General features: G+C 44.3%; 1 protein-coding gene across 3 annotated transcripts in view; it reads left to right on the top strand.

Annotated features, from left to right (window-relative positions):
- Window positions 1–21578, top strand: part of HNF4A (hepatocyte nuclear factor 4 alpha) — a 32539-nt gene extending 10961 nt beyond the window's left edge. For 2 of the 3 annotated variants that reach the window (XM_066623655.1, XM_066623656.1), the window contains 8 exons: window positions 5166–5260; window positions 9884–9990; window positions 10563–10718; window positions 13537–13624; window positions 15893–16048; window positions 17778–18014; window positions 19486–19611; window positions 21436–21578. In XM_066623655.1, coding sequence (XP_066479752.1) covers window positions 5166–5260; window positions 9884–9990; window positions 10563–10718; window positions 13537–13624; window positions 15893–16048; window positions 17778–18014; window positions 19486–19611; window positions 21436–21578 — 1108 coding nt within the window. Of the gene's footprint in view, window positions 1–5165; window positions 5261–9883; window positions 9991–10562; window positions 10719–13536; window positions 13625–15892; window positions 16049–17777; window positions 18015–19485; window positions 19639–21432 lie in introns of all 3 variants that reach the window. The other variant, XM_066623654.1, reaches the window with a different exon arrangement.
- Window positions 21579–26697: the final 5119 nt, after the last annotated feature.

The following is a 26697-nucleotide window of genomic DNA, read 5'->3' as shown; positions in this document are numbered from 1 at the left end:
GATCATATTTTCAAGATATGGGAAAGTCCAATTATCACATCGGCTGCCCTCTCAGTAGAGCTGCTTCTGCCAAGCTCAGCCACTGAGAGGTGCTCTGCAAAGTAATACCTCAGCAGAAGTGGTGCTGCTAAAAGGGTGGCTCATGTGATAATTGGGTTCTCCCAGCACTATGGCAGTGTCTCTCTCTCACCCCTTTTTGTTAGTTCCTTTCCCTGTACCATTTCTCACCTTTGGAGGTCACATTCTGTCTCTCCCTCCCAGCTCCTTGGCAGAAGCAGTGCCGCTGAATGTGTAATGCGTAATAATTGGGCTCTCCCAGTGTGACCGTTTTAGCAGTGCCACTTCAGCTGATGTATCAGTTTGCAGCTGAGCAGCTGATGGTGATGCTAAGATGTGCAACCTCCTGATTTTAGAAATGGGCTATGTCAGAATGCCAATGCAAGGGAGGGCACCAGGATGCAGGTCTCTTGTTATCTGGTGTGCTCCCTGGGGCATTTGGTGGGCCGCTGTGAGATACAGGAAGCTGAACTAGATGGGCCTACGGCCTGATCCAGTGGGGCTGTTCTTATGTTCTTAAGAGAGTCCAGTTATCCTGGGGCCAGATAAAGAGCTTCTGCAGGCCATATTTGACTCCCAAACCTTATATTTGACACTCCTCCTCTAGGCTACCTCTGCTTCAAATTTAATTTGTGCAGAGGACAACTTTCCTTAAGTTTCCCTAGATCAATGGTTCCTGAACTGTAGGTTGGGACCCACTGGTGGGTTGCAACTTGATTTTTGGTGAGTCACCCAAAGGCGATGGCAAAAGATAAAAATCAGATACTGGAGCTGCTAATGACCCTGCAAAGAGTTCAGCTCCTGCAGTTTGCAAGCACGTCTAAACATAGGGAGATAAATGTTGAGGGTCTTTGTTCTGGTTATCATTGCTTATAAATAAATAAACATTATTTCTTTTTAGATCACCTTTTTTTAAAAGTTTGGTAAACCTAGGTGGGTCCTAACAGAATGTCATATTAAAAAGTGGATCTCAATGGTAAAATGTTTGGAACCACTACCCTAGAGCCCAATCCTGTGGTCCGCGCCGCGCCTCTGTGGTGCGGACCACAGTCGCAAACATGCCGTAAGACACATTTGCGGGGCTTACCGCTGAGCCACCGCCCAGTGGGCACCTGCATTCCGTGGCTCGGCGGTGCCTGCAACTGCTGGGCTGAGGAATGGGGGCGTGGTTGGGGGCGTGGGGGAGGTGTTCCAGGGAGGGGGGAAGCGTGGTCGGGGGCGTTCCGGCGGGCAGGGAGAGGCAGAGCCTCAGAGCCGAGCCCTGCAGGATCCTAGGCGCTCATGGAGAGCTGTGCACCCTACATGAGCGCCTTCACTTTAGCAGCGACCAAACAGTCGCCGCTAAAGTGAGTAGCCCCATTGCAGGGCTGCTTCCCTTACCTGGGGGAAGGGGACGAACGTCCCCTTCTCCCAAGGAGCCTCCCGCGATAGCGCAGGAGGCTCTGGATCTGGCAGGAGCCCACCAAGGAGCCACCGGTTTCCTCAGCTCCAGGCAGTTCAGAATTTGGCTGCTAGTCAATTGTGGGAATTGGATGGAAAGGAAAAGGGGGATGGACAATACCATAAGCTTTTAGTTAAAAGGGAAGAGTTTGTAGATAAATTTTGAGTGGCAAAAATGTTGTAGCTTGGGCATCAGTGTCTGAATAGGCTTTCCAGATTTCTTGATAGTACTCTGTATTGGAATCGCAGAAGATCTGGCGAGGAGATAGGATGTGGTGTCAGCAGTGGCCCCTTTAAGGGTAAGGCCTGGGCATCCAGCAGAGTGTGCTGCACCGATGCAGCCACTTAACATAAGAACATAAGAACATAAGAACAGCCCCACTGGATCAGGCCATAGGCCCATCTAGTCCAGCTTCCTGTATCTCACAGCGGCCCACCAAATGCCCCAGGGAGCACACCAGATAACAAGAGACCTCATCCTGGTGCTCTCCCTTGCATCTGGCATTCTGACTTAACCCATTCCTAAAATCAGGAGGTTGCGCATACACATCATGGCTTGTACCCCATAATGGATTTTTCCTCCAGAAACTCGTCCAATCCCCTTTTAAAGGCGTCTAGGCTAGACGCCAGCACCACATCCTGTGGCAAGGAGTTCCACAGACCGACCACGCGCTGAGTAAAGAAATATTTTCTTTTGTCTGTCCTAACCCGCCCAACACTCAATTTTAGTGGATGTCCCCTGGTTCTGGTATTATGTGAGAGTGTAAAGAGCATCTCCCTATCCACTCTGTCCATCCCCTGCATAATTTTGTATGTCTCAATCATGTCCCCCCTCAAGCGTCTCTTTTCTAGGCTGAAGAGGCCCAAACGCCGTAGCCTTTCCTCATAAGGAAGGTGCCCCAGCCCCGTAATCATCTTAGTCGCTCTCTTTTGCACCTTTTCCATTTCCACTATGTCTTTTTTGAGATGCGGCGACCAGAACTGGACACAATACTCCAGGTGTGGCCTTACCATCGATTTGTACAACGGCATTATAATACTAGCCGTTTTGTTCTCAATACCCTTCCTAATGATCCCAAGCATAGAATTGGCCTTCTTCACTGCCACCGCACATTGGGTCGACACTTTCATCGACCTGTCCACCACCACCCCAAGATCTCTCTCCTGATCTGTCACAGACAGCTCAGAACCCATCAGCCTATATCTAAAGTTTTGATTTTTTGCCCCAATGTACATGACTTTACACTTACTGACATTGAAGCGCATCTGCCATTTTGCTGCCCATTCTGCCAGTCTGGAGAGATCTTTCTGGAGCTCCTCACTATCACTTCTGGTCTTTACCACTCGGAAAAGTTTGGTGTCATCTGCAAACTTAGCCACTTCACTGCTCAACCCTGTCTCCAGGTCATTTATGAAGAGGTTGAAAAGCACCGGTCCCAGGACAGATCCTTGGGGCACACCGCTTTTCACCTCTCTCCATTGTGAAAATTGCCCATTGACACCCACTCTCTGCTTCCTGGCCTCCAACCAGTTCTCAATCCACGAGAGGACCTGTCCTCTAATTCCCTGACTGTGGAGTTTTTTCAGTAGCCTTTGGTGAGGGACCGTGTCAAACGCCTTCTGAAAGTCCAGATATATAATGTCCACGGGTTCTCCCGCATCCACATGCCTGTTGACCTTTTCAAAGAATTCTATAAGGTTCGTGAGGCAAGACTTACCCTTACAGAAGCCATGCTGACTCTCCCTCAGCAAGGCCTGTTCGTCTATGTGTTTTGAGATCCTATCTTTGATGAGGCATTCCACCATCTTACCCGGTACGGATGTTAGGCTGACCGGCCTATAGTTTCCCGGGTCCCCCCTCTTTCCCTTTTTAAAAATAGGCGTGACATTTGCTATCCTCCAATCTTTTGGCACCGTGGCCGTTTTGAGGGACAAGTTGCATACCTTAGTCAAGAGATCTGCAACTTCATTCTTCAATTCCTTAATAACCCTTGGGTGTATGCCATCAGGGCCCGGTGACTTATTGATCTTTAATTTATCAATGAGGTCTGAAACATCTTCTCTTTTAACCTCTATCTGACTTAACTCCTCGGTTAGGAGGGGCCGTTCGGGCAGCGGTATCAGCCCGAGGTCTTCTGCCGTGAAGACAGATGCAAAGAACTCATTTAATTTCTCTGCCATCTCTAAGTCTCCTTTTATCTCCCCTTTCCCTCCCTCACCATCCAGAGGGCCAACCGCTTCTCTGGCGGGTTTCCTGCTTCTAACATATTTGAAGAAGCTTTTATTATTCCCCTTAATGTTGCTGGCCATGCGTTCCTCATAGTCTCGCTTGGCCTCCCCTATCACCTTCTTACATTTCTTTTGCCACAGTTTATGTTCCTTTTTATTCTCTTCATTAGGGCAAGACTTCCATTTACGGAAGGAAGCTTCCTTGCCCTTCACAGCCTCTCTAACTTGGCTGGTTAGCCATGCGGGCACTCTCCTGGATTTAGTGGAACCCTTCTTTCTTTGCGGTATACACCTCTGCTGGGCCTCTATTACTGTTGTTTTAAGCAGCCTCCATGCACTCTGGAGAGACTGGACTCTTTTTACCCTCCCTTTCAACCTCCTCCTAACCAGCCTCCTCATTTGAGGGAAGTTCGCCCGTCGGAAGTCAAGGGTTTTTGTTAGAGATTTGCCTGGTATTCTTCCCCCAACGTGCACGTCAAAACGGATCGCAGCATGATCACTGTTCCCCAATGGCTCAGTAACGTTTACATCTCTAACCAGGTCCTGCGTACCGCACAAAATTAAATCCAGAGTCACCTGTCCTCTGGTGGGCTCCGTGACTAGCTGATCTAAGCCACAGTCATTTAGCACGTCAAGAAATCCGGTTTCCTTATTGTGACCAGAACACAAATTGACCCAGTCAATATGAGGATAATTGAAGTCCCCCATGATTACAACCCTGTCCTTCCTTGTCACCTCCCTGATCTGTTTCCTCATTTCAAGGTCCCCATCAGATTTCTGGTCTGGAGGACGATAGCACGCCCCCAGTATTACATCGCTGCTCAAGCCTGGTAATTTAACCCACAGAGATTCTACGGTGGAGTCGGACCCACCTTCAATCTCTACTTTGCTGGATTCTATCCCTTCCTTAACATAAAGGGCCACCCCACCTCCAACACGCCCCTGCCTGTCCCTCCTGTAGAGTTTATAGCCCGGGATTGCGGTATCCCTTGCACTTGAAGGCAATAGGGCCCTCAGGCATAAAAGCACCTGATGAAGGAAGAGTTTGGTGTGGGTAGCAGAAGGAGGAAATCTTGAGGACAGACTGGATTAATGGACTGAGGAATTGATGGTTAATGGATTTTAGAAGCTGCTGGAGCAGAAACTACTGGAGACACTAAGACTGGTGTTTGGCTGCTGTGCCCAAGACCTGCTGAGGACCAAGGGGCTGCTGTAGTGGCAGAAGGCTGCTGGCAGGAAGGAGGACCTCTGTAGGTTAAACAGGCAAACTACCCTGGTGGTGGGGTCCAGCAGCACTGCAGGGCAGAACCAGGGTCATTTTTGAGGAGAGAAGGGGAGACAATATAATTCTCCAGGTGGAGCTTGGACTGGGAATCTGGCAGAACATACTCCAGTCTCTGCTGCCTTTTTGATTTACGAGTTCATTTCTCTCTTCCCAGGTTTAACAGGCAATGTGTCATAGACAAAGACAAAAGAAACCAATGTCGATACTGCAGGTTAAAGAAATGTTTTCGAGCAGGGATGAAGAAAGAAGGTGAGGTCACTTGGGCACACCACTGAGTAAAACTTGAGTCCCTTTGACTCATCAGCCATGCTGTACGGCAGTTTTAAAGCCAGGCGTGTTAATATGAATTCAGCTGTATAGCAGATACATATTCATCTTTTCCTCTGTGCTCCTGTGAACATAGAACATGTGCAAAAATAATGAGTTTGTGCTGTTGCAGACTCTGGGTTAAGCAAACACTGTGTCTGCATACAGCCTATTTTGCAGGAGAATAAGCAGACATCTATATGTAGCCATAAAACATCTGTCTTTCTGCAAACAAGCACACAAATTCACAGAGTTGTGCTCAGATGGTTTGAGGAAGTTCAATGTTTTTATTTATATATCTATAAAAGGGGAGGGTGGGAGAGAGAGGGAGAATAATTCATACACTTGACACTTTACAAAGAGTGAGAGGACACTGGACATACAATTTAGATATTGACACAAGGGAGATCAGACTACCATTTGGTAGCAGAAGCATCTGGGGAGCATGATTTTCAGCAGAAAAGCAGCACACGGGCAAGAGTTTAACTTCCCTTCCTTGTGCATTACAGTCCCAATAAGGATAAGCTTCCAGTTGGAAGCACACCTCTTAAAAGTATGTTTCCATGAATATCTAGTTTACTGCTAAAAAACTGAATGAAAATGAAACATTTTGAGGGCTTGCTGGAAGACTAGCAGGGCATAGTTCTTTATTCTACCAGGAGGGAATTCCATAACAATAATACCATTACAGTGAAGGCCCTGTTCCTCCTCATCACCACCTGCCTGGCTTCTGCCAGGGTTGGCACATGTAGAAGAGCTCCCCATCCTTCAGAGACTGGGCCAGTTCATGTGAGAGGAGATGGTTTCTCAAATGCCTGGTCCTGAGTCATGTAGGGTGTTAAAGATCTAAACCAGCACCTTGAATTGTGCTCAAAAATGAACCAGTATCCAGTGTTGTTGGAGCAGTGATCTGAGTCAAACCATCAGCTCCCAAGACCACGTGAGCCACACTGATTTCTGCAGTAACTGAAGTTTCTGGATAGTCTTCAGGGGCAGGCAACCTCAAGCAGGCTGTGTTATAATAGTCAACCCTTGATGTCACCAAGTCATGGAACACTGTGGTTAGGTTTATTTGACTCATGTACAGCTGCATCTGTTGCACCAGCCTAAACTAGGCAGAGACCCCCCCCTGGCTATCACTGCCACCTGGCAATCCAGGAGCAGCAATGAGTTCAGGAGGAACTCATCCGTTTTTCTTTTGTCCAGTGTGTGCATACCAATATTAGTGCACTGCCTGCATAATCCTTCTAAATTCTAAAGAAAAAGTCCTTCTTCCTTTAATTAGATTTCCTACTAGTTGTGGCTGCTGGGAACTTCACTTACCCTTCCTTTCCCTGTAAAAACTTGTTTTTTTATATACTTTTTTGTTTTATTAAAAACAAATACAAAAAAATTAGCATTGCAAGTTGTGTGGCAAGTGTGGAGGTCTCAAACTACATTTCTTTGTTCTACTACGAAATCATACAAAAAAATAATTATCAAATCTTAAACAGACTACACTTATTAAAGAGTACATTTTCCACACAAAAAGAAAAAGAAGAAAAATATAAAAGTTAACTCCCCTATCTACTCATCAAATCTATAGGTTATTTGGCCCATTTTCCCCTCGATGCGCAGGAAGTCCATGAATGGGTTGCAATTGTCCATAAAAGTTTTTAGTGACTTGTCTTTAAGTAGAATTGTAAGTTTATCCATTGTCCATCAAAACCTCCTACTCCTGACATTAGTCCTGTTGCACATCTTCTGATCTTCCCTCTTGTCCTCCCTTTCCCTGTGTAAACTTCTGTTGTTATTGCTGCTGCTGTTCTTCCATGGAGGAAGGGGGAGTTTATTTCTTCTTTTCCTGAAAGAGAGCATTATGGGAGGAATGAGAGCCCCATGCTACAGCACATACTTTATGTACAGAAAGTCCTAAGTTCAGCCCTTGCCACCTCCAATTAATTGTGCTGCCAATCAGAATTAACCTGGTCTTTAAAGGGCAGTCTGCATGTTAATATCTTTGTATATTCTAGTATAGAATAGAATGCCATATTTCACTTGGGCAGGCCTGGCAGCACAATTCTGTGCATGTCTACTGAGAAGTAAGTTGCATTGAATTCAGTGGGGCTTACTCCCAGGAAAATGCACATAGGATTGCAGCCTAATGGCCTAATCCTATCCAGTTTTCCAGTGCTGGTGCCAATGTGGCGTGCATTACATCCTTTGGTGGGGAGGCAGTCACAGAGACCTCCTCAAGGTATGGGAACATTCGTTTCCTCACCTTGGGGCTGCATTGCAGTTGCACTGGTGCTGGAAAGTTGGATAGGATTGGGTCCTTACAGCCCAATCCTGAGCTGCCCGGTGGCCTGAAGGATAGAGGAATCCTCTCCCAGGCCTGATCATCTTATATTTGTCTGTTAATATTCAATAGAAGTTACATTATGTGCATGACCAGCTAAATACTGAGTAAACATTTAGATACATCATTTGTGACTGTGCTCAGGGGATCCTGATAACAAATGGTGTAACCTTGAGTGTTCCTATTAACAGACGCTGACTGCAGAGTTTGATTTCGGTTCAGATCATTATAACTCTGTTATCTAAACTGAATGATACGATTAGAAAATAAATCTGGAGAGCCACAGCTATATGAGTAACAATCAAATATTGTTTTACAGAGATATTCTTATGATTAGCCGTAGAAAGGATTGATATGCTTCCAGTTATAGCTGATAGTTCAGGAACATGTATGACTTAACAACCTGAATCACCTCCCAGGTAGTTAGAAGTGGTCACATGAATTACGTGTCCTAGCGGGAAATACTGGAAGTGGAGAAAAGGGTAACCAACATGTTCAAGAGATTGGCGTATTTTCCCTACATGGAAAAGTTAAAATGCTTGGGACTATGGAGTTTCAGAAAACTACAACTATGTAGGGGCCTGATATAGTTTATAAAATTATGTATGTTGAAGAAATAGATAAGTTTCCCCTCTCCCGTTTAGGGAGACTTGGGGCCACTCAATTAACTTGATGGACAGTTAATTCAGGACAAACAAAAGAAAGTACAATTTTAGTCAATGTAGAATAAATTAATCTTTAAAAAATGTGTCTATCACTGTTTCCTTCACTATTCCCCCATCCCTCTGCTCAGCAGTGAAACTGACATGGTCAGGGAGAAAGCCTTGTCAGTTTCACAGTTCTATCTGTTTCCCAAATGTATATAAAAACCATTCCCAAATGTGTATAATTGGATGGAACAAATGGTGGCTGGAGGACTAAAAATGTGCTTTAGCTAGAACACAACTGTTCACCAGGTGGCACAAAAAACATCAAAAGGTTATAATGTGAACAAAAGGTTATAATGTGATTCAGGTCCAGCTTTCAGGCTGTCCATCAATTAAGAACACCATGCAAGCACATTTAGAATTGCACTTCTGTCTTTCACACATGCATACCAGTCATAACAGTGAGGCTCAAAAGCCTTTTAAGTGGCACGCCTGAAAGTCAATCTAGAAACCTGCATAGAAAATGCAAGTAGAGAAGAAACCTGTTGAAGCCTGAACTTGAGCCTGCATGTACATCACTTCATCTCTCAGAACACTTAGGCTGCAATCCTATCCACACTGTCCTGGACATAAGTTCCATTGATTATAATGGGACTTACTTTTGAGTAGACAGGCTTAGGATTGTGCTTCCCACCAAATAAGAGAGCATCTCTGTTGAAAAGGAGTGTGGAATCCAGAAATTGAAATTGTTGGAATCTCCTGAATAAATAGGATTGAGCTGTATGTCCCATTGAAATCAGTGGGGATTAAGGTAATAATGACTACAATTCAGCATCATTTATAGACAAACTTAAATATAATTAATTTTTGCTGAAGCATGCTCAGTGTGATTAAGTTGAAATCAGGGGCTATTACAGTGTTATTTGTAGTAATGCCTCATTTGCACATGCTGGCTATCACCTGATCTATGGTCACTGAATTTCAGGTGTGCACATATGAGTTTTGCACTCTAATCCTAGCTGTATTTAATTTGGGCTGATTCTAGAGATGTCTGCAAAGCTTGCCAGGAAACCCTAGAAACAGGCTCGGATATATATCAGCTCTCCTGTCTTATCATTGTCAAAACTCAGTCACTGCTGCTTCTCCAGATGAATTCATTTGTTTGAAAGGATGAGAAGAGGCCTGAGGAATCTAGAATGAGTGGATGGGTTGAGGTTGGGTAATTCCTAAAAATTGGATTGAGTTGGAAAAGAAACCAAGCTGTTACCAGTTCTCTTCAAAGTAGCTCAGTTGATGTTGATTCTCATTGGTCTTCCATTCCCATTAATTTTAACTGAACATACTTCCACAAAAATGTCCTTTGACTAGGAGCATAAAATATGATTTTATTTTAATGTTTCATACATATATTTTGTTTACTCTTATTCTTCTCTGGAATTGGGTAGTCAAAACATCATCTTCATAATGCTTCTACTGCTCTTTTATGATCTGTAAATTTAGAATGCACTGTGTGAACCTATGAAAGTTTTTTGTTTCATTAGGGTTTCTGAGGTTTTGTTTTTGGGCTTTTCCCCCTTGCAGCTGTACAGAATGAACGTGATCGAATCAGTACCCGAAGATCCAGCTATGAAGACAGCAGCTTGCCTTCTATTAATGTTTTACTTCAAGCAGAAGTCCTTTCACAGCAGGTATTTCTTTCTTGTCTGGAACTTAGTGAAAGAATCTGTACCCATTATTGGTGAGAATACCTGAGCCCAGCGATTCTGCATCACTTTCATTTCTTTCCACCTCCTTTTTTCTCAACATATCTGTTAATTGAAAGCCATTTTCACACACCATTCTCTAAAATATCTCTTTAGAACAGTGTCTTCCCTTTTGACTGGATTTCTAGTTTGTGATTCATAAGTATGTTGTGTGGATCCTTATGAGGGTTGTGCGACCATGTGGGAATGGGGTTATAGCTTAGTTGCAGATCTTGTAGAAGATCCTGGGTTCATTCCCTGCCATCTCCATGTAGGGCTGAAGAAAAACCCTTGTCTGCCCCCTGTTGGAAGAGAGTGTCTGCCAGTTAAAGGAGACACCATCTCCCATACCACTGATTGGAAAGTGCTGTTCTAGGGTAAAATGAGTTTCACTCTGGAATTCCAACAACATATTGTTTGAGGAAAAAACTCAAATAGTATAACCCAAATAGTTATAACAAAAACCAAATGCTCCTCTTTAAGCAATAGCATGTGAAACTTTTCTCCCACTCTTATAGATATCATCTCCGATTTCTGTGATCAGTGGAGATATCACAGGGAAAAAAATTGCAAATATTGTGGATGTGTGCGAATCCATGAAACAGCAGTTGTTGGTGCTGGTTGAGTGGGCCAAGTACATCCCAGCCTTCTGTGAGCTTCCTTTGGATGATCAAGTAAGATCTTTTTCCTTTTTATTTTGTTGATTTATTTATTGCTTTCAGCTAAAATTAACCCTTGATTTTCAGAAAAATGTGCATTCCTTTTTCCGTTTCTAAGAGTTGTGCCAGCCCATTGTGGCACTGTTAATGTGCATTATGATCTCCTTGCCATAAATTAAAATGTCCATCCGTGGCCTCTATTGGGCTCAGATTGAGCCTTACAGTAAAAAAAAGTAACTTCCATTTTTTTCGTAAAACCGAAAGTGATGTTTTTAATGCCTCATAAGGCATTAGGAGGCCCGGGGAAAACCCCTCAGGAGTTCCCTCACTTCTGAAGGATGGGGGGGAATTCCTTGGTATCTGCAGTTTCAGTTAACCATGGGCTTTCCCCCATGGATACCAGGGCATACCTGTACCAAGAAACAGCTGCTGGAAAAGGTGCTATGCTTGGGTGGTTAGAAACAGTTGCTCTTCTTCTGCTAATAAGAGCTGTTTTTAATCCAGGTTTGTCAAATTAAGAGGGCCGAAGTTAGCATTCATGGTGCCTGCTGAGGGCCAGAAGTGATATAATTAAGCAGATGATAGCCAAAAATAATCCGCTTTTTCTCACCTAGGAACTTATTAGCTGCAAATGACAGAAGAGAAAATGTGCAAATCTTGTTCATATCTTCAAGATATGAGAGAGCCCAATTATTACGGGAGGCAAATAAATTGCTTGTGGGGGCTGCATTTGGCCCACTTGTCTTATGTTTGATACCCCTGTTTTAAACAATGCCTCTTTGCAGTTACATCCCTGCTATAGGAAGTGCCTGCATTTATATTTATATGGTTCAGTTTTACAGAATGGTTTTTATGTGGCCCCTTCATTGAAAAATCTGGGTTTTTAGAATCATAATATATTTAAATTAGAACTTTGCTCTATCAAATTTTTCTCTCTTTGCCTTGAATCAGAGCTCTGAAACTCTGGTTCAGATGTCTTCCTTCTGTTCAGTGCTTTGCTCATGAGATATATCTCCTTCTGGTTGTTTGTTCAGGACATACAAATTGGCCCATCCCTATAAAGACACCCTTTCCCAAATCCTTCAGTTAATGTTTAGAGGTTGTTTGCCACAGCTGACGTCCTGGTCGGACATTAAGAAGCATCCATATCACACTGTGTCTCCATGTTAACCTTTGTTTCTACAGCATTTTTAAAACAGAGTGGGACAGGAGATTCAGAACATTCTTGAGAGTCACTGAAGGGTATAAAGTGACACAATGCAATAATTAACAGCAGGGCAAGCAGAGTTTTTGTTTTTTAAACACCTCAGATTCCACATCACCAGATAAATTGATTACCATAGGGCAAGGATGTGACAGGTAGAACACCATGTAGCCTTTCTGTGTGACCATATGACTCCCCAAAGAGACCTGATGTTGCTGTTCCACAGTAGCCTAGTAGGAGGGTCAGTGTCTTTTTTTCTTGCTTGTTCAAACATCCCCATGGATGTATACTACTGGGGTCTACTGGAGGGAATCTGCACTATGTTTGGTGGAACCTTCTTCTCTCCTTCCCTCTTCCCAATTGGCGTATGCATACACCTCTGGTATACACATCCAGTTGTTCCTTTGCTATCCAAATTCCCATCCTCCTATCCTTGAAACTCTAGTCCCAGTATATCCTGGCACTGAGGGAAACAGTCATGTTGTTATTGTATTAGCTTTCACAGATGTTTGGTGAAACATCAGGCAATGACATTGAGTAACATTGGCATTGACTTTTCTCCTATCCTTAAAATCTGGTGTATTATGTTAGTTACCAGCACAAGGAGAGTGAGCACCTCCCATATGCCCGCTGACAAAAGGTGCTGACCTGTTTTTGTTGCAAGCAGTGGCAAATCATATCCACAGGCCAGCTGGGGAGGGGAAGGAGGCTTCAATGAGATATCTGCTAATCCCCTTCTGTGGGCACAGCTGTGCATGTAAAGGGATGGAGGGTGCCATAAGAAATAATCAAGACCACGTGATGTTTCCTTATACTACTGGTCCATCGAGTTTAGCATTGTCTGCATTGCCTCCATCAGCTCTTAAGACAGAGATCTTTCTTAGCTCTATGTCAGGAACTGAAACTGGGACCCTCTGCATGTAAAGTATGTACTACTGAGCTACGGCTCCTCTCCTAATCTAAGTGTAAAGTTTTCCATGAGCTAGGTTAGGCTTCAAAGTGCTATCATAGTACTTCCAATGCTGTGATTTTCACAGGAGGTAGTAGGGCAAAGTGCTCTCTCTGAACACTTCTTCCTTGAGTTCAGCATATATCTCTGGCTTACCTGCTTCTGTTGTTAGTCAAGTAATACTAGTTGGCAACCTTCAGTCTCGAAAGACTATGGTATCACGCTCTGGATGGTGGTTCTGGAACAGCGTCTAGTGTGGCTGAAAAGGCCGATTCGGGAGTGACAATCCCTTCCACACTGGGAGCAAGTGCAGTCTGTCCCTGGTCTGTCTCCCTGGCTACGGGCCTTCCTTCTTTGCCTCTTTGCCTCAGTCTGTTGGCCAAGTGTCTCTTCAAACTGGAAGAGGCCATGCTGCACAGCTTGCCACCAAGCGGGCCGCTCAGAGGCCAGGGTTTCCCACTTGTTGAGGTCCACTCCTAAGGCCTTCAGATCCCTCTTGCAGATGTCCTTGTATCGCAGCTGTGTTCTACCTGTAGGGCGCTTTACCTGCACGAGTTCTCCATAGAGGAGATCCTTTGGGATCCGGCCATCATCCATTCATGGATCATCCATCCATCCGGTCATGTCGTGAGAATGGATGATGGCCGGATTCCAAGTAATGCTAAACCTTTAACTTCCAGGTGGCTTTGCTACGGGCCCATGCAGGGGAGCACCTCTTATTGGGAGCAGCTAAACGGTCTATGGTTTTCAAAGACATCTTGCTGCTAGGTAAGTTGCATCTTGCTGCTACACGAGGGTGATTCTGCCTTCTCTCATAAACCGACAAAAACAGAGTTTGCAAAGTTTTGCGTGCAGGGATTTGAAAGCAAAGAGACATTGTAATTTGTCTAGTCACTTTGTGAGTTTATCCCTCCAGGGGTTTAGTGGGGGGAGGGGAAGAACACCACTCTACCATGTCCAATACAAGTGGGGTGATGCAGAGTATCATTGGGATCAGAGTGGGATCAGGCAGAGTATTGTTACTCTGCATTGCGTCCTCCTACACTATCCTATCGTTTCAAAATGTAGAGAGGAAGTGGAGACGGATGGGCTACAGCAGTTCTTCTTCCAACTTCCTTTCCCCACCCTCTCTGCCTTTTGAAATGGAAGAAAGGAATAAAACTAAGGAGGAGGACAAAAGCAGTGGCAACAGGTGAACAAAGAAGTAAAAAAGGCTTTGGGTATTTTGGCAGGGGAGATTGGCAGACCTGAGGTCAGGTTGGTGGTCAGCAGCAAGGGCAATGGGCTTAGGGAGAAATCAAGGCAGGCCACCAGGTGCAAAAGGGGAGAGCATGAAGGAAGAGGGGGTGAAAGAGAATGCGGAGGGAGAAGGGAGGGCAAAAGACAGTGAGGAGCAATGGGGCATGGCAATAGAGATGTGATTTGGGGGGAACCAGGAAGAACTTATACATTTTAAGATTGACCATTGCACTACCCGTCTCTACAGTTTTTTGAGCAAGCATTCAAAAATGGTTGGTCTGTGGAACTCCTTGCCACAGGAGGTGGTGATGGTGTCTGGCCTGGATGCCTTTAAAAGGGGATTGGACACGTTTCTGGAGGAAAAATCCATTATGGGGTACAAGCCATGATGTGTATGTGCAACCTCCTGATTTTAGAAATGGGCTATGTCAGAATGCCAGATGCAAGGGAGGGCACCAGGTTGCAGGTCTCTTGTTATCTGGTGTGCTCCCTGGGGCATTTGGTGGGCCGCTGTGAGATACAGGAAGCTGGACTAGATGGGCCTATGGCCTGATCCAGTGGGGCTGTTCTTATGTTCTTATGAGGTTGGACATAAACAAGAGTTTTTAGGGAGCTGAATGCAGGCTGAGAAAGGCATTGCTTCCCATTTGTCTCATTATCAGCTCTGCTTAAATAGAGTTTGAAAACAATAAAATACCCCAGGAAATCTTGTTGCCTGTGTTAAAAATGGGAGATATGTGCATTACACGAGCAATGATTTCTTTTTCAAACTGCCTTTGACTCTCTGAAAGAAACACACACACAGTAATTTCAGTTAATTTTAATTTCAGTTTCTACCCAGTAAATAATTAAGAACCTTGAACGTTTTTTATTTACCTTTTATATTGTGTTGCAAAAAGGAGTTCAGCCATCATATCATTTGGAAAGCTGCACATTATATGTCAAAGAGCCACATGTGCTCATAAGCTGTGGTTTGACTACCCCAGCTTTATAGCCTAGCCTGCTCCCCACTTTGCTGATTTTCTATGTGCAAAGAAGTGTATTGGTTTTTCTTGAACTCAAAGGGATGGCAGTCTGAAATCGTACAGCTGATTCTCCCACCTCATTTCCACTCTGCTGCATGTGTAGATTAGCCAGGCCTATCATTTGTCTCCAGTTTGAGCTACAAATTTTTAAAAGTATTTTTTAATACCTACCACGCTACACAGAACGCTAGCAGTGGGGTTTTTAAGATAGTAGGACTGGCAAGCCTTCATCCTGTTTGCTGAAAACCAAGACAAATTTTTGTCTTGAAGTCCAGCCTTTTAACATGCTTTGTGGTTGGTTTTGGAAGTCAAACATTTGCTCAAGGTGGCTGGCTCAAGGGCCATTTATAGGCCAGAAAAGCTGATGGGAAATATTTTGAAAGTCAAATAAATGACATGACTCTATGAAGATGCTTAAGAGCCAAGCTATAAAAAGTTTACTCTTGAGTATTCCTGGGAGATAACAGTGAAGCAGTTCTATAGAAAGTGCTTTTGTAAAAAGCTGAAGCCATTTAAAACTGTACATTTTAATCTGCTGCCGTGTTTCAGCTGGGGAGGAATAGGAATAATCATACGCTATTTCTGATTGTTCTTTAAAGAACAATAAAATAATTATACAATAAGAAAAAGAAAATCCTTCAACTGTAACTCAGTGAGTTTCCATTGCCACTTATTTTTATGTTGAATTATAGTGATGGGTAACATCTTGCAATACTTCAAGCAGATAGTGATGGTGTCCAATTTTGTTTTCAATAAAACCATTTTCCTGTAGGAAATGACCACATAATTCCCCGTAACTGCCCAGAGTTGCTGGAGATCAGCCGGGTGGCTGTACGAATCTTGGATGAGCTGGTGTTGACTTTCCAGGAGCTACAGATTGACGATAATGAGTACGCTTGCTTGAAAGCCATCGTCTTCTTTGATCCAGGTAGACACAGGTTTTCAGTAACTGGAAAAGGGAGTCCAAAACTAAAACCAGCTTTTATGGAAGATTAAATCTCCTCACTGATTCATTGGTACTGCTGTGAGCAAGCAAAGACAAAGCTCAAAAGGCCCATTGCACCTCAAGACAATTTAACACTGAATCCAAATTCCCGCCCCCTTTCACTGCCCTTTATGAAGGCAGTGAATGTACAACATGTGTGGAGGATTTTGGAGATTTTCTGGGGGTAGTATATACCTGTGGTACCCCCTCTGGGCAGCTGATAGCTAACATTTTAATTTCCCAGAAGTTCCCTGTGTCATCCAATAGTGATGTTCCTAGGGGTTTGGGGAGGGGGGCGTGGTGATTGCCACCAGTTGGCTAACAGTGGTTTGCTGCTGTGAAACTGGCAGCAGCAGTGAAGCAAGGTCTCCTGGTTAGGCAGTTATGGGGCACTTTTCATTCCTTGTCATCCAAATTTCCCTAGTAATGATGATGATAACATTCTTAGCATTTGTATGCACTATGGGGTGCATTACTTAGAGAACGCTCCTATGCATATCTGCTCAGAAGTAAGCCCCATTGAGTTCAATGGAATGTACTCCCATGTAAGTGTGTATAGGATTGTAGCCTTTCTTTCAGTAATCTTTACCTTATTTTCCTTATTATATGGCAATATTTTCTGCCTGTTGGGATGCTGAAACTTATTACTTGTCTATGTGACTTCATGGCAGAGGAAGAATTTGGACCAAGAATATCTTGGTTCATAGCTCAGTCTTCTAGCCATTATAGCGCCTTAGCTCCATTCTAACAAACAAGATGAAAGAGAAAGATGACTGAGGAGGCTAGATGCTCTTTTACTGCACCACAACTTGTGGTAAGGCTACAGTTGACAACATTTTTTCTTCAGCACATCTACTATGGCAAGCTAATGATAAATAATGATAAATATGTGAACTGGTCTTTTTGTTTTTTTAAAAAAAAATAAACACATTGGGAATAGCAATGTGGAAAGAAACCATGGCAGGAGACTAGGGATTTAATACTAACCCTCTACTGTGGTTCCAACCTGGATCATGCATTCCTTCCATGCACTATTAATAGTAGTAAAAAGGCTTCAGTTTTTTATTGCAATAAATAGTGTCCAGGGGTGTGTGCAACACAGAATCATGGCAGGGGGCTTCAACTAAAGACTCCTGACCCACCTGCCATAGTTCTGTTTCAGATTGCCTTCCTGTGCTATTTTTTTTTCCCCTGGAAACAAAGCTCTTAAAGGGTCAGCTGCCATTGTATTGTAATGTGTAGCTTGTCCCTTTTTTGTTGTATTCTGTCATCCGGTTTCATATAAAGCTGTTTAGACCCTTGGGCCATAAAACTGTTGATACTGACTCCCCAGAGTGAGACAGGGGTCTTTCCCAGATCTACCCGCCTATGTCAATGCCTGAACCCAGGACTTTCCGCAGGCAAAGAATGTACTTTGCCACCAAGCTAAGACCCCTCCATTCAGTTTGGTGCAGGGGTCCTCTACTAGTTCCAACATAGCCCAAAGCTCATATCAAGCCTGTGCTAATGTAGAAAGAGGAGAATGAGTCCAGGGCTCATTGCATTGTGCCAAGGGGAGCTTGATTACTGGATGGAACAGACTAATTTGGATGGTCTCTAGAACCAGTCTCTCTCTCTCTCTCTCACCCATCCCCCCCTTGAGAAATGTCCATATTCTTGCTGTTTACTTCAGATGCTAAAGGCCTGAGTGATCCCACCAAGATCAAAAGGATGCGGTACCAAGTACAGGTCAGCCTGGAGGACTACATCAATGACCGGCAGTATGATTCACGGGGACGTTTTGGGGAGCTGCTCCTCCTCCTGCCCACCCTCCAGAGTATAACCTGGCAGATGATTGAGCAGATCCAGTTCGTCAAGCTCTTTGGGATGGCCAAGATTGACAACCTTCTGCAGGAGATGCTGTTGGGAGGTAAGCATTGACGCTGCAGCTCTTCAAAAGGCTTGACTGCTATTGGACTGTAAGACTAGATGGTGGCTTGAGAGGCAAATGCAGGATACAGCAACTTTGTTTCAGACAGAGGAGGAGGAAATAACTGTTCCTAGGGCTATGTGCAGCTATTGGCTGAAGGTGCATCATGCAGCCTCCTTGCTGTAGCTAAGTAGGTTTGGGTTCTGTGACTAGATGAGAGACCACCTGGGAATCCATGTGCACTGGCTTGAGTTTTACTATGGACAAAACAGCTGGAGAGATTGAGAAGACCCTGGCTTTGGATTCAGAGTGATACTATATTTGAGCCAGTCCTCTGACGTAGGCTAAGGTTTCTGATCATTATACAGTAGATAGGTTCTTATCTAATATGAGGCAGCAACTGTTATCCTGCTCTTGCCCAATCTTGTCTGATCTTAAAAGCTAAGCAGGGTTGGGCCTGGTTAGTACTTGGATGGGAGACTGCCTGGGAATACTGTAGGCTTATACCATAGTCTTTTGAGACTGAAGGTTGCCAACCACTATTTACATTATTTTATCACTGGCCTGCAGAGAGAGGTGATACATCACAGGAGACTGAGAAAACCTGATTGATCTACTTAAGAAGCTTAAAAATCACTTTCTCTTTGAGAAAGTGAAGTTAGATTTTCTAATTCCATTCAGGATGGAATGTACATTTAACCGATTTCTGCCCAACCCACAGGTGTACACGTTTGATCCCTGTTGCATATATGCAACGTTGGGCAGAAATAGCTTAATGCAGTTGGGGTGAAAACTAAATGCTTACTGGAAAACTGGGTCTGGTAATCCTAACCTTTGCCAAACAACTGCAAAGCAGTTGGGAAATGCTGCAGTTTTAAGCAGGGAAGTAGTAGCAGCAGACTTGAGTCTGTGCACACATGCACTTAAGTTATCCACTTCCTGCCCCTTGTTTCCTTTAATCCTGTCCCCTGTAGTCCTTCCCCCACCCCACTTTACCCGCAGGCTATGGCCCTGGATGCATGAGAAAGAAGGTGTTAAGGGGTTAAACTGTTCTTCCTACATGTTTTCTGCTGGAAATCACCCCCATCCCAGCTGCTGTTTGCTTTTCAAAGTGCTAGTTGTGAATAGCAAGTGATGAGTGGGTAATTTTCAGTAGGGAAATGGTGTAAAGGAAGTAGGTTAAACCCAAGATGGATCAGGGTCTCAAGCAACTGCTTTAGGTAAAAGAAAAAAAAACCAAACAGGAGGACTCTCCAGCATGGTATTGCATTTAAACTAATGTCAGGTTTGTTTTGAATGTGTTGTGCAATGCCGTGTGTGGATGTGGCGCCTAGGTGATGAGACTATGGCCCATTAGAATCTATATACATGTGTGTTTTCTCCTCAGCCTTCAAGGTTCAGCTGTGCCCCACTTTTGTGCACTGAGTACTGTGCAGTACTTAGACTTTTACCTAATATCTAATACTTTTAGGATCATCAAACGATGCACCTCACGCTCACCACCATGCTCTACATCCTCACCTTATCCAGGAGAATCTGGGGACAAACGTCATAGTTGCTAACACAATGCCTGCTCCGATCCACAATGGGCAGCTGTGTGAGTATCCCTTCTCAAGAAATGCTGTCTTTGTTGTGAATCACAGCTAACTGATGGCAAACTAGACATGATGTCAACATGTCACCAGCATGTCACCATCTTTCCAGACCATTTTTTTAAAACAGCTGGAGTGGGTGTCTTAGCTGGCTAGACGGAAAAGGAGTCTTGCCCCTTCCAAATATTCCAACTCCCTTCTAATGCCCACTTTTTGGCTAATTAACACCCTCCTTTTCTCTAGAAACAACAGCTGTGGTGTGCAAAGAAATGCAGAACTCCTTATCAGTTGAGCAATTAACAAGAATTTATTGCTACCAACACAGACACTCCCTGCAAGTCCTCTTGTCCAGAGGCTTTCCCTCCCCAAAACTCCACTTAACTCAGTGGGTAAAGGTCCAAAGCCTCCAGTCCAAGTCCACAGTCTAATCTCCAAAGCACAGTCCAGTCTTCCCAATTCAATCTTCTGCAGCAGAATCCCTCCTCCAGCAGGGTCCTGGCAGTCCTCTCTTCTGTGTCCTCCAGCAGAGTCCTGGCAGTCCTCATCTCCCATAGGTCTGGATCAGGTAGCCCTCTTGGTCTGGTTCCCTCTGGGTCAGGTCGTGTCTCCCTCTGGGTCAGGGTAGCCTTTGGTCTGGTCAGGTTCTCTCTGGGTCAGGTAGCTTTGCTCCTTCTGAAGCTGCCTTTTATCCTTGTATGTCCTATTAAGTTCAAATTAAGATCAGGTGAGCCATCTCTTCAGTCCATGTCCATTCAAAGTCCCATCAAGGTCAAATGAAGCTCAGGTGTTCACCAGAGTCTCCATTGGCCTTGATTGATTACAGCTGTGGAGCCAGCACTGTTCTTCCCAGAGCTGTCAAACAGCTGTCAAAACATGGAATCGCTGTCAACACCACATCATCCACCTGATGATCTTCTGATCTTCCATTACAGGTCTTAACTCTTAATTTGACCCATGGTCCTGATGAAAACTACCCCTTTCCCTGAAACTTTCCTGTCTGCCCCAGGAAGGAAAGAGCTGTAGGTGTCAATAACAGTTTTGGAGTGAGGTGGGGCTGATTTTTACCAGGGAAACATTGTGTGCTGTAGTCCCAGTTGGAGCCTTCTGTTAAAGAAAACAAAGATGAAAAGATATTTAATGTTGCATCTAGTCTGACCCAGAGTGAATAAGGCAGTGTACAGATGATCCTTTTGCTGGAGGTGTAGATACATCTCCCAGTCAATATTGCTCTGCTTTTCTTAGGAGCAATGGCATTTACCTGTAGAAATAGAGTGGAGGCAAGGGGAAGCCTGATCATGCATTACTGTTGTTGTAATGTACTCTGGGTATTTTACTAGGGAAGGTGAACACACACTGCGCAAGAGAAGGGCTCAAAGATCGGTGGGAAAGTACCACAGAGGAAAAAGTGTGGCCTTTCTTCCCTTTCAAAAGGGCTAGAGATGAATGCTTATGTGTTGCAATATGTAATTCCCTTTGAATAACCCCCCCCCCCCAAAAAAAAAAAGAAGAGAACTTTTTTCCCAAATTACAAGTACTGTACCAGTATGAGACACGTGACATGTCTGGTGTTGGTAGTGAGTCAGAGGCACTATACCGCTGACAAGTGCTACATCAAATTATTTACCTCTTTTACAAAAGTGCTCAAGAGATAAAGATTGGGTTTTGCCAGCAACAACCATTGAGTCCTGTCCTGTGTGCATTCTGGCTGGCAAAGCTTAGCTGACCAATATGAAAACCCAGACCAACTGAAGTCTGCTGTGTGGAATTGCCCTTGATTTGACCGAGTCTGCCCAACCATTCATTTTGTAACCTGGCCTTTCTCCCCACAGCTACTCCTGAAACTCCGCAGCCTTCTCCACCTGCTGGCTCAGGAGCTGAACAATACAAACTGCTTCCTGGGGCCATTGCAACTGTAGCCAAACAGCCCAGCTCGATCCCTCAACCCACCATCACAAAGCAAGAGGTCATCTAGTGTTCAGGTGAACGAACATACCTGATGTCACAAAGACCATGCAAGAGAGGGTGGGAGAACCTCATCTTGATGGCTCTGCAGCTGGAATTTTAATGGAGAACTCCCAGGGCCCAAATGCATCAATTTATCATTTGGAAATGGCATGACAGAAGCCATCTCCCTATTCTGTTCTAGAGAGCACCTGCTACTGAGCCCTAAACTGACGGATCAGCCTTGATGGAAGCTTTGTCCTCCTGTAGAGCCGGATCCCAAATGTCATCCCTGCTGGTGGCTATTCCAAAAATTGCACTGACCTGCCTGTTTCTTCACTGCCACCGAGTTCAGCTTTTGTTTTTGTATTTTTTTTTAATCTTCATTTCTCAACAAACCTGATTTTTCAAAACTTGGAATCTGAATTTAAAAAGGGGGAATGTCTTTATTGGAACATCTCTGAATAGCCCCAAACCCTCCAGCGATATTGTGGAGCTACACAATTCCAAATGGGGTATAGTTCCCCCAAAGGTTGCACTGGCAGCTGCTGCCCCACAGTCTCCTTACTGCCTCCTCCACAGCAACACTGCCATGGGCAGAACCATCAGTGAGCACCCAGCCTAGATGCTTTCGGCGATAATCAGCAATAAACAGAATGCAGTGGCAAAAGTGTGATTGTGTTTAAGAAAAGCAGAGTTATCATGTGATGACACTTTGACCATCTGATGGTTGGTGACTTCTGTGAGGAAGTGGTAGGTTGCTTGAACAAAGAACTGCTGGATTAGTCTGCAGTCCATCTTGTTTGGCTTTCTCCCCAACAGTGGCCCTCCAGGTGCCTCTGGTGGCTTACAAATAGGACACGATGGTGATGGGGTACACGGGTGATGGCTTCCTCTCTTATTTGTCCCTACCACATTCAATTACAGGACAATGTCAGAAATAGCCATTGATAGAACCAGGGGAAGGGGATGCCTCTGTGCTGAGTTGCTGGGCTCTTGCGCTCTTCCTTCATCTGAAGTGGAATTGCCTAGTTCTCTGGAATTTAATTGTGCTTCAGGGTTGTTTGTGCTTCAGGGAATGTGCTTATCAGGTGAACCTGTGCCAGCTCCAGCCAGTTTTTTCACTGTTTGTAACAATCCCAGGTGCTACTAATTGGGGGATTATGGAGGACAAATGAGAGGAAAATAATGTGATAGGAGGGTATAGGTACAAGGCTGGCACAACCACATACCCCAGGCCCCAACACCATTTCCAGAAAGGTTCATAAGCTTCTTGCTGTATGGAACAACTGCACCATTTGCCAGGATTAATGCAAGCAGACTCCTGTAAGTTGCTACTTGATATTGAGCTATTGCAGTCCTGCCCTGCCACTCAGGCATCATTCCAAGTACCATGAGAGGCAGTTATCAAAGCTCACTTAACAAGATACTAAGACCATTGGCCTATCTAGCCCAGAACTGTGTACTATGGCAACAGTTCTCTAAGACATTAGGCAGAGATTTTTCCCTGCTACCTGAGATCTTTTCAACTAGAGATGCCAGGGATTGAATTTAGGACCCCCTGCACGCAAAACGTATATTCTGCCCTTGAAAGTAGAAGCTGGCAGCGTTAAAACGCCCTAGAAACCATGAGTTTTGAAAAGCCTGTTAAATTAGGGGTCACCATGAGGGCTAGAAACTTGGAGAAAAAAAGAGGTTCACAAATCCTAAGGACAGAAGTGGCCTGGGTACCACAAAGGATGCCAGGGATATATGCTGATTGTTGTGGGATTAAATTGAGATGTATAACATGGCTGAGAGATGTCACAATTGGACATGTTGGCAAGATGATCTCACTTCAAACTTCTTTCTGATTTAATACATTCAAGAGATAAATCAATTAAAGTTGAAGGAGAATCAAGACATTTGCAAGACGAGTTCTCAGTCTGGGGTTTTCTAGTATTACAGGAGAAGCAACTGCATAGCAATAATATAATTGTTGTCAGATGAGACACCAGAGTTATTTCTTTCAGTCTTGATATGACAACGTTGTATTGTGAGAACACGTAGAGTGAGATTGCAAGCTTCCAAAACCTGAAAGAAGCTAATTTCCTGTCACTTTTCAGTATGCAGTCATTTACCAGGCAGCTTTATTTTGTAACTGCTGAGGCGAAAATTTGCTTTGTGGTGACTCTCCCATCACAGAAATGATTGTGTGAATCAGCCCACAGTGGCCTGTAAATGTCCCAGGGCAACCAATAACGGTGCCTGGCTGGAACACCCTGGAACTTCTTGTTCGTGTAGATAGAGGATGTCGTCTTGGGATAGGAACCTGTGAATTCTGAATGTATAGAATTTTGAATGTATAGAAATATGTTGAGGAAATGACAGCAGTCATTTAGACTCGTGGAACCTTCTGAAAAACACAGGGCTACATTCAACATACATGCTGCCCTGTTCCATTTTGCTTTTTCTCATGGAAATCTGGGGCCAAATGACATGTGATGTGTCAAGGGGTAGTTACAGACTCATACTTATCTGTAGCTACTGAGCAGGGTCTCAGTTTGGTTGGGGGGGGCATTGCATGTGATTACATGGGAAAAAATAAGAGCAATTTGCTTTGTCTAGATTGCAAAACTGCGCAACCTCCTGATTTTAGAGATGGGTTATGTCAGAAGGCCAGATGCAAGGGAGGGCACCAAGATGAGGTCTCTTGTTATCTGGTGTGCTCCCTGGAGCATTTGGTGGGCCGCTGTGAGATACAGGAAGCTGGACTAGATGGGCCTATGGCCTGATCCAGTGGGGCTGTTCTTATGTTCTTATGTTCTTACCTTTGGAGAGAATATGCAACAGTACCTCATACATCTGTCTAAGACTCTGGGTTGTTTTTGTTTTGCTGTTATCCTTTTCCAAGCACCACCACTGCCAAAAGAGAGATGGACTCTTTTTCTCATAGTCGGGGCTTTGCCTTCTGCAAAATGTGCCTGTTTTGAAGGGTCATCCTGCTGCATAGCCACAACTGGCCCTCTGCCAGCCATCCACCATCTAGGGTTGGTTTAGGCAGGACACTGCCATGTGATCATCACCACAGCCAAGTACCACTGCCCTACTGTGAAGTGTCCCCAGCGATACTAGTATCACTGGTTTAAAAGCACTGCATTAGTCCATCTACCTCAGTGTTGTCTATACTGCCTGGTACTGGCTGTCCAGGGTTTCAGGCAGGATGCTTTACCTGGAGCTGTTGCCAGGGTCCATCCATGCCAGCATGTGCTCTTCCACCAAGACAGGACCCCTACCTTCTCCTAAGCAGAGCAGAGTTAGCAAGGATTGCCCAGTTCTTGGGCTGATTTTGCCCTCAAATTGGAGATGCATAGCTCCTTCTGCCCTGTTTTTGGTCACAAGATGAGAATAGCTGTAGGAGGGGGAGAGTAAGCAACAGTGACTGTGCTGAAAGTGCTATGACTAGGAAAAATAAATGGTTGGACCTGTTATGTACACTGCATCTCTGCCCAGGAACCACTAGAATGATGGTTTTCAAACACTTTGTTCTGAGTTTCCACATCAACCTGCCTGTCCATTGCAGAGAATTGCAGGAGGGAAGAATGTACTGGATGCTGTGCAGGCCTCATTGTGCCTTACTGTCAGCCTGGGTGAACAGAGTCTATTGGGGGAAGATGATTAAGTGGGCAAGCAGTTTTCAGGGAACATATACAGTTCCCTTAAGCCAAGTGTAGCCCAATGATTCATCTAACCCAGTATTGCCTACTCTGACCAGTAGGAGCTCTCCTATGTCTGGGGCACCTTCCTGCCTAGGGTTTGAACCTGGGTCTTCTGTATGCAAGACAAATGCCTTCACACAGAGCTACAACTCAGCTACAACTCAGAGTTACTCAGTGCGTGGTTGGTCTGTGGAACTCCTTGCCACAGGATGTGGTGACGGCATCTGGCTTGGACGCCTTTAAAAGGGGATTGGACAAGTTTCTGGAGGAAAAATCCATTATGGGTTACAAGCCATGATGTGTATGCGCAACCTCCTGATTTGAGAAATGGGCTATGTCAGAAGCCAGATGCAAGGGAGGGCACCAGGATGAGGTCTCTTGTTATCTGGTGTGCTCCCTGGGGCATTTGGTGGGCCGCTGTGAGATACAGGAAGCTGGACTAGATGGGCCTATGGCCTGATCCAGTGGGGCTGTTCTTATGTTCTTATGTACAACCTTTTTCTCCCAGCGGCAGGGAAATTTGTCTCCCATTTCTGATCTCTTCATTGAAAAACTTCAGGGACCCCTGGACCTGTAGGAAAGCCACTGCTATAGAAAATAACCTTGTGACGTCTCTTTGTATTTAAGAACTATAATTAAGTTTTGGGGAAATGTTAGCTCATGTTGACCACAAACATAAATTCTGTGGATTGACTCCTTGTAAGAAGGCAAAGGAGAACTGAAATAATAGCCCCAAAGATGTCAAGCCAGACTCTCAATTGGGGTAAAATCAACCTATTGAAATGAATGAAGCTTGTCTCCTTTATACCTGCTTAGGGTCTAGTCCCTGTATGTCAAATGTAAAAATATGCACTGCCTGCAGATGGTAAGTGTCAAAAGTATTGTGATGTTTGCCAAGCATGACTTTGTTACGCGATGTAATTTATTGCAATGAAGGGCCAAATCATTTCCTCCTAAATTATTATGTAAATCATATTGATTGTTTATGATCACAAAATTTAATGTGAATAATGTAAATTACAAGAGTGCTTCTCCAACTACACAGCATTTTCTGTATATAGGGATAGTTGGAGGAAGGCATTGACTAAATGGTACACTCATTTTTGTTGACTAGTGCCTTCCAATGGAAACAGCTGAATTTCTTTATTAGTTGTTTTAAACAAAAATAAAGACAAAAATATTTTCTATCCTTTCCTGGATGGGTGTCATTTCTAGAGTAAAAGCCGTGAAGTCAGATCTCTCTCTCTCTCTCTCTCTCTCTCTCTCTCTCTGTGCGTGCACCTGTGGGCGCTTTGGGTCAAAAGGCCATGAAATGTCATAGCAGCAATAAGGTAATTCCTGGATTATATATATATAATGGAGAAGAAGGATGGAGGTGTATGACAGAGTGTGGGGTAGTCTTGCAATGTTTCATTATCACTGCCTTACTACTGGTCCTGATCATGCAAGAGT

The sequence above is a fragment of the Tiliqua scincoides genome, chromosome 4, assembly GCF_035046505.1.
Source record: "Tiliqua scincoides isolate rTilSci1 chromosome 4, rTilSci1.hap2, whole genome shotgun sequence".
Lineage (NCBI taxonomy): Eukaryota > Metazoa > Chordata > Lepidosauria > Squamata > Scincidae > Tiliqua > Tiliqua scincoides.
Note: the sequence above shows the minus strand (reverse complement) of the source record. Positions and strands in the feature narration are given on the sequence as shown.